Raw genomic sequence first — 15,155 nt, forward strand, 5'->3', positions numbered from 1 at the left:
AAGGAATCGTAAATTCTCACGGCCACTAAACTCCACTCGACTTTCCTTAATTTATGGTCTTGATTTTGTTATACCTTGTGAGAAGGGACAAAGAGGTATAGGTGGGGATGGGGTATGGGATGTGGGACCAACTAGATTTAAATGATTTTATAAGAAATAAATTAAAAAATAATAAAATGGTAAGGGCAATATAGTCTTTTCATGTAGGACAATAACCTAAATCGCAACAAATACATACTATATAGACTATCCGAGTTAAAAAATATAGGACTAAACACAAATTACTACAAACCACATGGACCATTCATGTAATTACTTTTATTTTAAATAATAATAGTAATAATAATAATAATAATAAGATAATATAAAATAAATGAAAAGTTTGTCATTTTAACAAACATGTTAAGTATATGGACCAAATTCATAACAAAACCATAACAAAAGGACTTTAATCGTAAATTGAAAACTTATCAAAGAAATTACAAATCACATAGTCAATTTTTACATTTATTACCCTTAGAAAATTCATAACAAAACCATAACAAAAGGACTTTAATTGTAAATTGAAAACTTATCAAAGAAATTACAAATCACATAGTCAATTTTTACATTTATTACACTTAGAACATCTACGATAGTAGCCCTTTAATAAAGCACTCTATTTTTTTTAACCGGTATATCTAACATACTCCTAAATTAACACTGAATTTTATTTATGTCTACAACGAGACTTAAACCCTCAACCTCAAACAATGATGACAACACCTGATAACGTTTTGCTAGAACCCCTGTGATAGCTTTTTATTATTTGAAAAGTCTTTTGGAAATATTTTACCATATTAGAAAAAGACATATTTAAAGGAGATTCCTGTTAGGTCCGGGATCCCAGAATTACATTCAGGATCCTCAAACCTCGGGATCCTAAAACATACTTCAGGATCCTAATTATTATCATTTATTTTTCTAACATATATAACGGTTATATGCTTCTTTATTTTTCTCACGTGTGCATAAATAGTCAGCTAAAGACTTATTCTTAACGAAGAATCATCTTGGCCAGGCGAAAGACTCGGAATACCAAGTCAAATAACGTCCAAATGCTGATTCTCGAAGGATCCCGAAATGATCGGACTTCTTATTAGCTTTATACTATAAATAACACATGTATTCATCACACTACGGACATGATTAGCTCATATACGATACTTGTACTTACATTTTACACATTCATCTTTGTAATCAATATTTTCAAGCAATAAAATCATCAAGGCAGGTGATCATTATCACATCCCAAGGTTTTGTGTCGAAGATCCTAGCAAGGATCAAGAGCTTTCATTGTAAACCACTTGTGTCACTTTGATCATCATTTTGTACTCGTTTATTCTGAACATCACAACCTCTTATACAATTTGGTTGAGTTTCACTTGTGTAATTTTTAATCAAAACAATTTGGCGCCCACTGTGGGGCTGTGGTGTTCAAAATCTTTCAAAAAATCATATCTACACAATCGAACCTGACCTCTTACTCAATTCCTCCCATTTCCTCCAAAAACCTACCACCACCTCCGGTTGGAGCTCCCAAGAAAGCCTCGGAAGCACCGAAGAAAAACACATCTCTGGTCGCTACCCAAGGGCTCTAGGATCATCCTGTGCTGATCTCCAATAATGAAATCTTCGCTATTATAAGGAGACTGGAACGACATGTCGCTCAACAGCAGGATGATAACAGGACAATTCTCAAGGAAGTGGAGAGAATTATGACAGAAATCCACAAGCATCAAGAAGCAGCACCCTCGATCTTGCAACCCAAGATCCTGAACTTTGATAACACGGGATCCTCAGCGATTCGCCGTAAGATAGGACCCTCAATACCGGCCTCTGCTCCCGCCTGGGGCGCAACTCCAAAAGAGCAAATCCATACGACCCAGGATCTCAGCGAAACCTTTGTTACTCCCAATAACAAGGATCCTGGTAACCTCGTTAATAATAATATATTTACCACTAAACCTATGGACCTTGATACAGGTTTAAGCCCGATCATGGCTAAGGAGCTTCAACAATTAAGACAAATGATCCAAAGCGTGCCTGGAGTAGTTCAACCTATACCGAAAGTATCCCCCACGAGCCACAGGATCTCAAGATTTGTTCCGAAAATAGTTGATACCGAATTCCCAAAGCGCTTCCAAACCCCCCAGCATGAAGCCTTATGACGGGACTACAGATCCTAAGGAGCATGTGGCACAATACAAGGAAAGGATGGAGATCATTCACATCCCCACTCATTTGAAAGAAGCTTGCCTGTGCAAGGGTTTTGGTTCAACCCTCAGATAATCAACTTAAAATGGCTTCTTAACATTCCTCCTTACTCTATTACTTCGTTAACTCACTTAGTTAATTTATTTAACAATCAGTTTTCTTGTAGCAGAACATTCAAAAAAATCACTAATGATCTTTATCGAGTGGTCCAGGATCCTAAGGAATCACTTAAGACCTTTGTAAACAGGTTTGGCAGGGAAGCTCTGAGTATCCCTAACATTGACATGGCGACTGCAGTTGAAGCCTTTAAAATGGGCTTAAAGAAGGATTCCCCTTTCTATGAAGACCTCGTAATGACTCCATGCAAAAGGATGGATGAAGTTAGGAGTAGAGCACTAAGGTTCATAAGGCTCGAAGAAGACAAGGATATCCAAAAGAGGAGCAACCCACCAAGCTCATACGATCACCCTAATAGGAATCCTGACTCTTCGACCCAAAGATCCTATAAGTCAAAACCATATTCCAAACCTGACCATCATAGGGTTAATGCCCTTGAAGATGAAGGAGAGGAAGAAGACTTTCCTAAAATTACTAACTATTGCTTTTCCGTGGATATTTTTGTTTTCTATGTAGGATCTTGGAGAAAAAACAAGATGACCAAGAAAAGGAGAAAAGAACACCACTTGGAAGGACAAATCCAAATGGTGTGCATACCATGAAGACTTCGGTCATATCCAATAGGATTGCATAACTCTTAGGAAGGAGATCAACCACCTATTAGGCAAAGGATACCTCAAAGAAATCCTTGGAAGAAGAAAGGAGTGATCCAAAGAGAAAGATCAGGATCCTCGATAAACCAGAATCCCCTCATGTTGACGCCAAGGTAATCAATGTGATCTATGGAGGATCTGACGTTTGTGGTACCTCTTATTCTGCAGCAAAGAGGCACGCCAAGGTGTCAAAAACAGAAAGAGAAAAAGGCCCATAGAAGAATACGTCAATCACAAACGAGAAGGAGATCACCTTCGATAAAGCAGATAGACAAGACGTCCAGGATCCTCACCATTAAGGATTGGTGATCACTCTGTACATCGTCAACCATTTCGTCAGAAGGATCCTTGTCAATGGAGGATCCTCAATCAACATTATACTCTTGGATGCATTAAAAAGAATGAACATCCCAGAGTCCAAAATAGCGAGAAGATCCTCAGTGCTTATCGGTTTCAGCGGCGAAACCAAAAACACCATCGGCGAGATAAAGCTACCTATCTACATAGAAGGGGTAAACTCTATGCAACGTTTTTGTTTAACTGATACGTTATCCTCTTATAATGTTATATTAGGTAGACCATGGATCCATGAAATGAAGGCAGTCCCATTGACGTATCATCAGTGTGTAAAGATGCCTACCCCAAGGGGGACGGTGAAGATCACAGGAGATCAACAAGAATCCAAAGAATGCTACAAGACTTCAATGAAATATTCGACGATACCACGAGAAGCATAGCAATTAAAGTAGGGGCACGAGACATACTAGAAAAAAGAGAGCAAGATGTAAAAGAAGTTCCCCTGAACCTTGAAGATCCTGAATCCAAAATTCTCATAGGATCCTCAATGCCTGAACAAATCGAACAAGATCTAATAAAGCTCCTCAAATCTAGAAGCAAAACATTTGCATGGAAGCACGAGGACATGACAGGTATAGACAAAAATATAATAACACATAAACTTAACATTGAGCCATCTTTCAAACCAATACACCAAAAGAGAAGGAAGTTCACACCAGAGAGAAACCAAGTTATACAAGAAGAAGTAGAAAAACTTCTTAAAACATGAATGATCAAGGAGGTGAAATTCCCAAGGTGGCTAGATAATATGGTCGTGGTACAAAAGAAGAATGGTAAGTGGAGAATGTGTGTAGATTTCACGGATCTTAACAAGGCTTGTCCCAAGGATCCTTTCCCTCTACCACACATAGACTCCATGATAGACGCGACAACGCGTCATGAGTTATTAACATTCATGGATGCATCAACGGGATTCCAATAGATCCAGATGGAACCATCTGACCAAGAGGATACGGCATTCATAACTCCAACAAGTATATATTATTATACTGCCATGCCATTTGGTCTTAAAAATGCAGGTGCAACATACCAAAGGCTAGTCAACAAGATGTTCAAAGAGAAACTGGGGGACACCATGGAAGTCTACATCGATGACATGGTGGTTAAGTCCAAGAAAACTGAAGATCACCTCAAGGATCTTGAAGAAACCTTCGACATACTGGATGAATATAACATGAAGCTAAATCCCTCTAAGTGTCACTTTGGAATGACATCAGGCAAGTTCTGTGGATACATGGGTGACCAAAAGAGGAATTAAAGCAAGCCCGGAGAAAATCAAGGCCATCCTCGATCTAAGATCACCATCCTCGACAAAAGATATTCAAAGACTAACAGGAAGAGTGGCAACCCTAAACAGGTTCATCTCAAGATCCCCAGAAAGATGCAAGCCTTTCTACGACATCTTGAAGAAGAACAAAAGATTCGAGTGGACCAAGGAACATGAAGATGCTTTCCAGGAACTTAAAAAATATTTAAGTTCAGCACCCCTATTGGTAAAACCATTAGATGGGGAATCACTTCTTCTCTACCTTTCAGTATCCTCAAATGCAGTGAGTATAGTATTGGCTAAGGATCTTAACGGGGACCAACATCCCATCTACTATGTAAGTAAAAGTCTCTTGGATCCTAAGACTAGGTACTCCCACCTTGAAAACTTATACTCGCATTGGTAACTGCTTCTACTAAATTAAGGCACTATTTTGAAACACGTCCTATAAATGTAAGAACTAACTATCCCATTAAGAATGTTATGAGAAAACCAGAAATGTCAGGAAGGATGGAAAAGTGGTCCGTGAAATTAAGCACATATGACATAAAGTATGAACCAACATCCGCTATAAAGTCTCAAGCATTGGTAGACTTTGTGGCTGACTTTAGTGATGATATACAAGCTGAAGTAGAAATAGAATCCAAACAACTTTTAGAAGAAGAGAAGGTGAGAAGATGGACACTATTCACAGATGGAGAATCAAACCAAAGAGGAACTTGCCTAGGGATCATACCAAAATCGCCACAGGGGGACATCTTACCCCAAGCAATCGGTTGTGAGTTCAATGCAACCAACAATGAAGCAGAATACGAGGCACTAATCATGGGATTACAGTTAGTCAAGGATCTTCAGGTATTAGTCGATTCTTTATTAATGACTAACAATTTTAATGGATCATATGCAGTAAAAGGAGAAAGATTAGCACTATATCTCCAGATCCTTAAAAATTTAGCCTCAAAATTCGAAGCTTTTAGCCTAAACCAGGTTCCTAGAGAAGACAATGCTGAATCAGATTCTTTAGCCAATCTAGGATCTTCTCTTAGGATCCCGCCAAAAACCAAGATCCTGATAACCCACATGTTGATCCCAGCAATCGAGGATCCTGCCAAAAGACGGAAGGATCCCAACAATCACGAGTAAACTACTAACGTTGCTATAATCGAAGATCCCGATTCTCAACTTCCTTATCAGGATCCTAACATCAAGGATCCTTCCCTAACCTTAAGATCCTGGATCCAACCCATTATGGAATACCTCCAGAATGGCACAATCTCTAAATAACAAAAAAAGTGACAGAGCATTCAGAACAAGGGTCTCAAGGTTTGTTATAATCCAAGGTAAGTTATATAAAAAAAATCCTATGTCAAGCCCATACCTTAAATGCTTAGAAGATCATGAAGTTGCAGAAGTTCTAAAGGATATACATGAAGGAGACTGCAACAACCACATTGAGGGTAGATCCTTATGCTCCAAAGTACTGAGGACAGGATGCTAGTGGCCAACCATGAAGAAATATTATTTCCTTCATGCTAAAAAATGTGATGCTTTTCAAAGACATAGCAACATCCTACATCAACCAGCAGAACCTCTACATCCTATCATCTCCCCTTGGCCTTTCATGAAGTGGGGGATGGATATAGTGGGCAAATTGTCGGTAGCTCCTAGAGGAAAGGTCTTCATGCTAATGATGACCGACTACTTATCTAAGTGGATAGAAGTTGAAGATTTTGTCCAGGTAAGAGACAAAGAGGTAGTCTCGTTTATTAAACGTAATATCTTAACCAGGTTTGGGATCCCTGCCGAAATCATTTGCGACAACGGATCCCATTTCATAAGCAAGAGGACAAGAGAATTTGCACGAGTTGGGGAATCAAAATGATAATGTCCACTCCTGTTCATCCTCAAGCCAACGGTCAAGCAGAATCTAGCAACAAAATCATAGTCAATAACTTGAACAAAAAGGCTAGACGAAAAGAAAGGAAGATGTGCAAAAGATCTTCCTTTCGTACTATGGGCAGATAGGACCACTTCCAAAGTATCCATAGGTCAAAACCCATATTCCTTGGTATTCGGAGCAGAAGCAATGATCCCCAATGAAGTGGTGATCCCAACAGCAAGATACCTACTTCAAAATAAAAAAAACAACGATAGGATCCTGGCCCAGGATCTTAATACTGTTGATGAACTCAGGGATCTTGCCAAGATCTACATCGCTGCTCATCAACAGAGAATCACCAAGGCGTACAATTAAAATATAAAACTCATAAGATTCCAAATAGGAGACTTAGTACTAAGGAAAATGTGACAACCCGAAAAATTTTCGACTTGTAAAGCCAGTACAATCAACCTTAAGTCAGACTCGCTCCTACTATCTTTTAGCACTGTTTAGAGTTTGTTTGAGTGTTCTAAGCCTAGTACATTCAAGGAACGAGTGTTAGGAGGTACCTGCTAAAGTCACTGTGCAACATTCAATCCTAAGCACCACCAAAAAGGAGTTCACGGCCAAGGCACATGAGTTTACGGCCGTAAACTCAAGGCTGGCCGTAAACTCCCCCCATAAGACTCCATCCCTTTACTTTTCTTTCATTCTTACACTTCCACCTCAAGAACACTTCCTTTCTCTCTCAATTATCATCGAGATTTTCATTCCCGATCTTCCAAAATGTAAGTGATTCTTCCCTCTAGTTGTTGTTATCCTTCTTACTCATGAATCACCCTTTGATTCCATCCATGAAAACATCTTTTTGCTAGATCTTCATCTTTCACCAAGAACACCAAGAACACACACTTGTTCTTGGTGGCCGAAAACTCCTCAAAGGCCCTCAAAAGTGTGAGTATTCCATCTATCATCTAGTTGTGCATGTTAATCATTAGATCATAGTCTTGATTCATCCATTTAGCCATAAATACCAAGAGTTTACGGTCATGGAATCTCCCTTGGCCGTAAACCCTTGTTTTGGTCATGTAATGAGCCCTAAACACTTCTAGTCTCTTGTTATCCATTAGAACACATGAACCTTTGCGAACCCTTTCCTTTAGGACCCAAAATGACACCATTTGGAGAGTTTACGGCCATACACTTTTGGTGTGGTCGTAAACACCTCAACACCTTCCAATAAGTTAGTTTTGCTCATCCTCTTGTAGAGCAATGGTCCCACAAGTTTCCCTAGCATTCAAACACCCTCTTATGCACCTTTTACCATGAGTTTACGGCCGTAAACTCCATGGCCGTAAACCCATGGCCGTAAACACCAAATAGTGGCCTTAAACATCCCTTAGATGAATCACATGTGATTCTAACACTTGGTCCAAGTGTTTCCTAGTCCCAAAGGGTGTTTCCATGCATGTTAGTTGCTTATAAACACTATATTCATGTAAATGTTGGATAAGGTGTATAAGTCCATAACTATTTCTGGTATGTACTTGACCCGACCCGGCATGGTCCATTTGGGTTGCATGGCACCATGCAATTGGATAAACTAAAATGAGAGAAATAACACTTATGGTTTATTAATATATTATAAGTTCTAATATATTAATAATATTATTTAATTAGTTTGATCAAGAATTAATTTAGAATTAATTAAGTGATCAAAAGATAACTAATTAAATATATGGGTAGATTATGTAAATCTTCCATATCTTATATAGTGGGCTAAGAGGCTCCATGGATTATCAAGTTGGGTTCCACCCATAGGATGCTCCATGGATGCTCTATGGGAGTTACAAACCCATGGGTCATGGAAATGAAGAGTCATGACACATTAGGGTTTACATGGTGTAACCCTAGATGTGACAACACTATATAAGAAACCCATTCTCCACCAAAATAGGCGACACTAAGAAACAAAAGGGCTAGAGCAGATTTTGCAAGTGTAAGATTCTCTCAAAGTTTACTCCTTTGCATTTGGTGTTGTGTGAAGCATTTGAGGCATCACACTTGGGGTGCTAGGCTCACAAGGTTTCAAGGATCATAATCAACAACAAGGTAAGTTATTCTATCTTTCATTCAAGTTAAAAATGTTCCCCATGTATGCTAGATAGGAATATAACCTTGGAATTCAACTTTGCATGATTATTAGACAAACATAGATCCAAGGTTATTAGGGTTGCATGTACACTTAGGAAGTGTTAGAATGCTCAAAACCCATCAGTGGTATCAGATCCTAGGTTTGTTTGTTGTTTTTTTTTTGTGCAAAAAGCTTGAAAAAAAATCGTTTTTCTGTTTTCTGCTCGTATGAAAGTTTGCACATTTGTTGCTGGAAATGGACTAGAAACATTACCCTAAACTGTTTTGATGTTTTAAAGCTTGTTTTAGATGGTGTAATGTTTATGCTAATCCATTTACAATGGCAATTATTAAAATTACAAGTTTTTTTTAAGTGTAATTTTTGATTCTTGAAAGTGTTCATATTCATGTTCTTGAACTTATGTAGATTAGATGATCATAGGAATTGTTTGTAACCTTCATGGTAGTTTAATTCATGATCATAATGTGTTTTAATGGAGTCCATAACTTGTCCTCAAGTTATGGAAAACCAAAAGTCTCACTTTTATTAAAGCCATTAAAAGAACATAAGAGTTATAAAAATGAAGAGTCTTCATTTTTATTACTCAATTAATTCATAAGTTATAAGAAATGAAAAGTTTTGGAAGTTTACAAAACTTGTCCTCAAGTTTTGGAACATGTAAAATCTTGATTAAAACTTTAGTTCCAACCCTTAGATTTTTAAAAGTTAAAATTCAACCCTTATACTTTATAATATTATAAGTTACTAATATATATATGTATAACGTCAAGTCGTCTTACCGCTAGTACGCCTCATTCACGAAGCCGGTCTATAAGGGGGGGTATAAGGTTGTTGCCTATAAAATGGCAACTTAATGGGTGTCCACTCTCACCCACCGCTTCCTTGATCGGTGGAGGGTCGTTAGCCGAACGGGTAAGACAAGGACTTATAAATTCTCATTAAAAGTATGATGAATATTATAAAGTAACTAAATGCTTTTATTAAATTCCCAATCTTAGTTACTTTAGGAAAATGTCAATAAGGTGCTAATCCATGAAATTACACTTTACACTTTGTTTAAGTCGTTGGTGGAGCGTGTGTGGTTAACCGGCACACTAACTTGGACTTAACAAGGTAGGTAAAGGGTGACTTAAGGTTTACCATAGCATCGGTGGAGCGTGTGTGGTTTACCGGCACATCGATTGAGTGATAAACCTTGAGGGTACCAAGTGATTTTCATGGTTACTTCACACCTCGTTTTGTGATCCTCGGTATCCCAGTCACAAAACTTGGAGGGCACACTCGAGATTGAAACATGCCTTTGAAAAGTTCATTGAATCTCAAAAGAATCTAGGAATTTCTAAGAACCAATTAAAAACCTAATATTTATATTTCGTTTTTCATGGTGGAAATTGGTGAATCGTCATTCACCTACCTTTCAAATATGTTATAGCTTGGATTACGGCATACCTCTTCTAAGTTATAATATATTGTGATTGGATCCTAGCCTTAATATTACATTTGGGTGTTTTATTAAGGACTCTCTTAATATCTAAACTAATCTTGTTCTCTTCTTTCAGATGTCTTCAAACAATGCTGCTTCTGGCTCTAATCCTAATGGCTCCTTTACCCTTATGAACTTGTGTGGGAAAGTCACTTTTGATGGATCCAACTTCAATGAATGGATCAGAAACATCAGGATGATTACCCGCTACGAGGACAAAGAATATGTCCTTGACAAGGAGCTTAAGGAGATTGATGAGACCACTGCAACTCCCCAGGAGATCGCTGACTTCCGGGCACATGAAAGGGATGCTACAAAAGTGGCATGCATCATGTTGGCCACCATGACAGCGGAACTCCAAAAGTCCTATGAGGACTTCTACCCTTTTGAAATGCACCAAGATCTGATGGAAAGATACCATCAAAGTGCACGACAAGAGAGGTATGAAATCATATGCTCTATCATAACAACCATGATGAAGGAAGGGGAATCCGTCACGAGCCACATGCAGAAAATGCAAAGGTATGTGGATCGGTTGTTGAAGCTTAATGTGAACTTCCCTGAGGAGCTTGCAATAGATATCATTTTGCACTCCTTACCATCGTGCTATGATCAATTCCGCATGACATATCACATGAATAAGGAAGAGGTTACACTCAGCAAACTTCAGGGACTCCTCAAGACCGCAGAAACAGGTCTTAAGGGTAAGTCGGTTGTTAACACTCCTACTCCAAACTCCGCCCCGGTTTTGGCAATCGGGAAAGGTAGAGGGAAGAAGAGGAAGAGCTCTTCGAAGGGTACCAAGGCTAGGACCCTTGATGGCTCTTCTTCAAGTGGAACCAAGAAAGGTTTTGTCACTCCTTCTTCTGACCCTAAAGAGGCTGAATGCTTCTATTGCCATGAAAAGTCACATTGGAAGCGGAACTGCCCAAAGTACCAGCAAGATGTGAAGGATGGGAAAGTTAAACCCAACCATGCAGGTATTTACACTATCTTATCTAATAACTCACCCCATCTAACTCTTGGGTCCTTGATACCGGTTGTGGTATTCATATCTGTTCTGATTTGCAGGGACTAAGAAGAAGTGAGAATGTGGAGCATGGAAGAATAAACTTAATCATGGGGAATAGGAAATATTTACCTGTCACCAAGATTGGAGTTTATACTTTATCGCTAAGTAGTGGGTTTAGTTTAGATTTGAATAAATGTTGTTATTCGCCAGAAATGGCAAGAAATATTATTTCCTTTCATGCATTGTATAAACAAGGTTTCACCTTTTCATTTGATAATGAAGTTGGTTCGATTAATGCTTTCTTTAATAATGTTCTTTATTTTAAAGCATTACCTTGTGATGGTGTGTATGAAACTGTATCTGTGGTTGATAACTTAGGAAATAATGTATTGTGTATTGATTTTGTTAATGATAATAACTTGGATAAAGCATCATTATGGCATTGTCGTCTTGGACATATAAGCAAGAAACGCATAGGCCAACTCCAAAAGGATGGAGTATTGGAGTAATTTGACCTAAAGTCAGATGATAGTTGCGAATCATGCTTACTTGGAAAAATGACAAAGTCACCCTTCACAGGTTCTTGTGAGAGGGGTGAAGGTTTGTTGGATCTTATACACACGGATGTGTGTGGGCCCTTCAAACATGCCACAAGGGATGCTAATCGTTATTATTTGACTTTTACTGATGATTACAGTAGATGTGGATATGTCTACTTAATCAAGCATAAGTCATAGACTTTTGAGAGGTTTAAAGAGTTTAAACAGGAAGTCAAGAATCAATTGGGCAGGAACATTAAGATGCTTCAATCCGATCGAGGTGGTGAGTATCTTAGTTCAGAGTTCCTCGACTATCTTAGGGAATGTGGGATTGTCTCACAATTGACACCTCCGAGGACATCGCAGTTGAATGGTGTAGCTGAGAGGCGTAATCGAACCTTGTTGGATATGGTTTGTTCCATGATGAGTCGAGCTTCGCTACCAATCTCATTTTGGGGGTATGCCTTAGAGACTGCCGCCCATATCCTTAATCTAGTTCCCACAAAGAAAGTTGCCAAAACTCCTCATGAGATGTGGACTGGTAAAGTACCCAAACTAGACCACATTAAGATTTGGGGTTGCGAGGCTTTCGTGAGACGCGAGACTCATGATAAGCTCGAACCTCGAAGTGAGAGGTGTATTTTCATCGGCTACCCACAGAAATCCTTTGGTTACCTCTTCTACAGACCTAGTGAGAATGTGGTCTTTGTAGCTAGGAGGGCTTTCTTTCGAGAGAGAGAGAGTTCATAAGCCAAGGAGACAGTGGGAGGCAAGTTGACCTTGAAGAAATTCAAGAGTCAAGTGGTGAAGGAACTTCAAACCCTAGCACTCAACTTGAGGAGGAAACTTCTGTTGAGCCAATTGACAAGTCTGTACCTCTGAGGCGTTCCACAAGGGTTAGGAATGCACCTGAGCATTACTATGGATTCCATATTACTGCGGAAGGTGATACACTTATCAGTGATGAGACACTGATAGGTCTGGATGAACCTAACAGTTACGCGGAAGCCATGGCAGGCCCTGAGTCAGCCAAGTGGAAAGAGGCAATGGACAACGAGATACAGTCCATGTATGACAATCAAGTTTGGAACTTGGTTGAGAATGTACCAGGTCGTAAGACTGTAGGGTGCAAATGAATCTTCAAGAAGAAGACATACATGGATGGTAATGTACACACTTATAAGGCACGACTGGTTGCAAAGGGTTTCTCACAAACTCTGGGAGTTGATTATGATGAGACCTTTTCTCTAGTGGCCAAGATTAAGTCTATTAGGGTTCTGTTAGCCATAGCCGCATTTCATGACTATGAAATATGGCAAATGGATGTCAAAACCGCTTTCCTTAATGGAAAGTTGGCTGAGGATGTTTACTTGAGTCAGCCAGAGGGTTTTGTCAACACAGAGTACCCTAATAGAGTGTGTAAGCTTGAGAAATCCATTTATGGGTTAAAGCAAGCACCTCGCAGATGGAATCTTTGCTTTGATGAGAAAGTCAAGGAATTTGGCTTTTCTAGGAGTGAAGATGAATCTTGTGTATATGTCAAGGCTAGTGGGAGTATAGTTAGCTTTTTGGTATTGTATGTGGATGACATACTACTCATAGGAAATGACATCCCAACTCTGCAGGAAGTTAAGTCCTGGCATGGGAACTGTTTCTCTATGAAGGACCTAGGAGAAGCTGCCTATATTCTAGGGATAAGGATCTTGAGAGACCGGAGTAAAAGACTAATTGGACTTAGTCAGAGTACCTACTTGGATAAGGTGCTGAAGAGATTCGGCATGCAGGATTCCAAGAAAGGAGAGTTACCCGTCCAGAGTAACGCCAGATTGAGTAAGACACAAAGCCCTAGTACTGAGGCTGAGATAGCAGAAATGAGTCGAATACCTTATGCTTCGGCTGTAGGATCGATCATGTATGCTATGACGTGTACTCGACCTGATGTAGCCTTTTCTTTGAGCATGGTTAGCAGGTATCAGGGGAACCCTGGCAAGGCACACTGGACTGCGGTAAAAAATATCCTCAAGTACCTACGGAGGACTAAGGACTGGGTCCTTACCCTCGGTGGGAGTGAAGACTTGAGAGTTGTAGGGTATAGTGATGCTAGCTTTCAGACTGATAGGGATAATTTCCGCTCTCAGTCAGGCTGGGTCTTTACCTTAAATGGAGGAGCAATTTCTTGGAAGAGTTCCAAGCAAGAGACAGTGGCTTATTCAACTTGCGAATCAGAGTATATAGCAGCTAGCGAGGCAGCAAAGGAGGCGATATGGCTGAAGAACTTCATTGGAGACCTTGGAGTTGTACCAGCTATTAAAGAGCCAATGGAAATTTTCTGTGATAGTGAAAGTGCAGTTGCCTTAGCCAAGGAACCAAGGGATCACGGGAGATCCAGACACATCGACAGAAAATACCATTTCATCAGACATCGAATAGAAGAAGGACTCCTCGTGGCAAAGAGGGTATCATCGGATGAGAATCCAGCAGATCCCCTCACGAAAGGACTGACTCGGGTTAAGCATCTCCAGCATGCTCGGAGCATAGGGCTGAAGGATGATATTAGATTTAGTAGTTAGATAACCTTGAAATTTGTAAAGTGTAATTGACATTAGATGATGAATAAAAGGTGTTTTATTTATGAGTAAAGTGTTGCTATCTCTTGTCGATCGTTTACTATATTTCTTTTGCATGTTTTGACTTCCAGAATAATTATGTTTGGTATATCATATTATTCGAACCTCCACAGTCGGTCATATGTCGGAAGTAGGTATGAATCAAGACTGTCATGATTGGTTGCAGAGGTCTAAGTTGTTGGACATGGCTACAACACTCATGAGTGCTCATAAGTTCTGAGCATTGGACTCAACCCACGCTCACTGGAATCACTTCATGGAATTTATCTCGAGTGATCGTGAGACGGTAATATCATATAAGTCTTCAAACCTAGAGATATGATTTATTACTTATGAGTTGGTTATGCATTGATTGTACGTTAACGCATTGGTAACTCGATGTTATAAAACGTGCTTTTGTGTATAATTCAATGAGTGGTAGAACAAACATATGAGTCGAAGTTTATCTGTTCCTTCTTGGATTAGAAGCTAATATCTGGGCCCCTCGATGATTTTGTTTTGACCTATGTACCGGGCCCGGTCAGAACTAAGTTGATGTGTTCAATTAAGTTCTTTGTCAAACAAATCGGAAATCGGGAAACAAACTGCTGGACAATAAGTAAGACATTGTTCCATGTATTTGTCCGGCTGATATCTAGAACAAAGGATTATATGATCACTTATCTTAAATGGCGTATCATCATCTTCTCAGTTCCGAGAGACCTTGAAAGAGCTACGATTGCCGATCGGTTCCTGAAGTATTGCAGTTATAGTTATTAGACTAATCCAAGTGGGAGACTGTTGGATAAGGTGTATAAGTCCATAACTATT

At 39.3% G+C, this 15,155-nt stretch overlaps 1 protein-coding gene across 1 annotated transcript; it reads left to right on the forward strand.

Moving 5' to 3' along the window:
- The first annotated feature begins 5,148 nt into the window (after positions 1–5,148).
- On the forward strand, positions 5,149–5,793 carry LOC145114759 (uncharacterized). The gene has a single exon (XM_079050848.1). The coding sequence runs from the start codon at positions 5,149–5,151 to the stop codon at positions 5,791–5,793; it is 645 nt and encodes a 214-aa protein (XP_078906974.1).
- The last annotated feature ends 9,362 nt before the right edge of the window (positions 5,794–15,155 follow it).

Source organism: Lactuca virosa, chromosome 1 (assembly GCF_052849685.1).
Source record: "Lactuca virosa cultivar CGN04683 chromosome 1, Lactuca_virosa_CGN04683_v6, whole genome shotgun sequence".
In the NCBI taxonomy this organism is placed as follows: Eukaryota; Viridiplantae; Streptophyta; class Magnoliopsida; order Asterales; family Asteraceae; genus Lactuca; species Lactuca virosa.

Excerpts from the sequence above, each read along its gene's own strand:
- LOC145114759 (XM_079050848.1), top strand. The coding sequence starts at position 5,149 with ATGTCAGGAAGGATGGAAAAGTGGTCCGTGAAATTAAGCACATATGAC.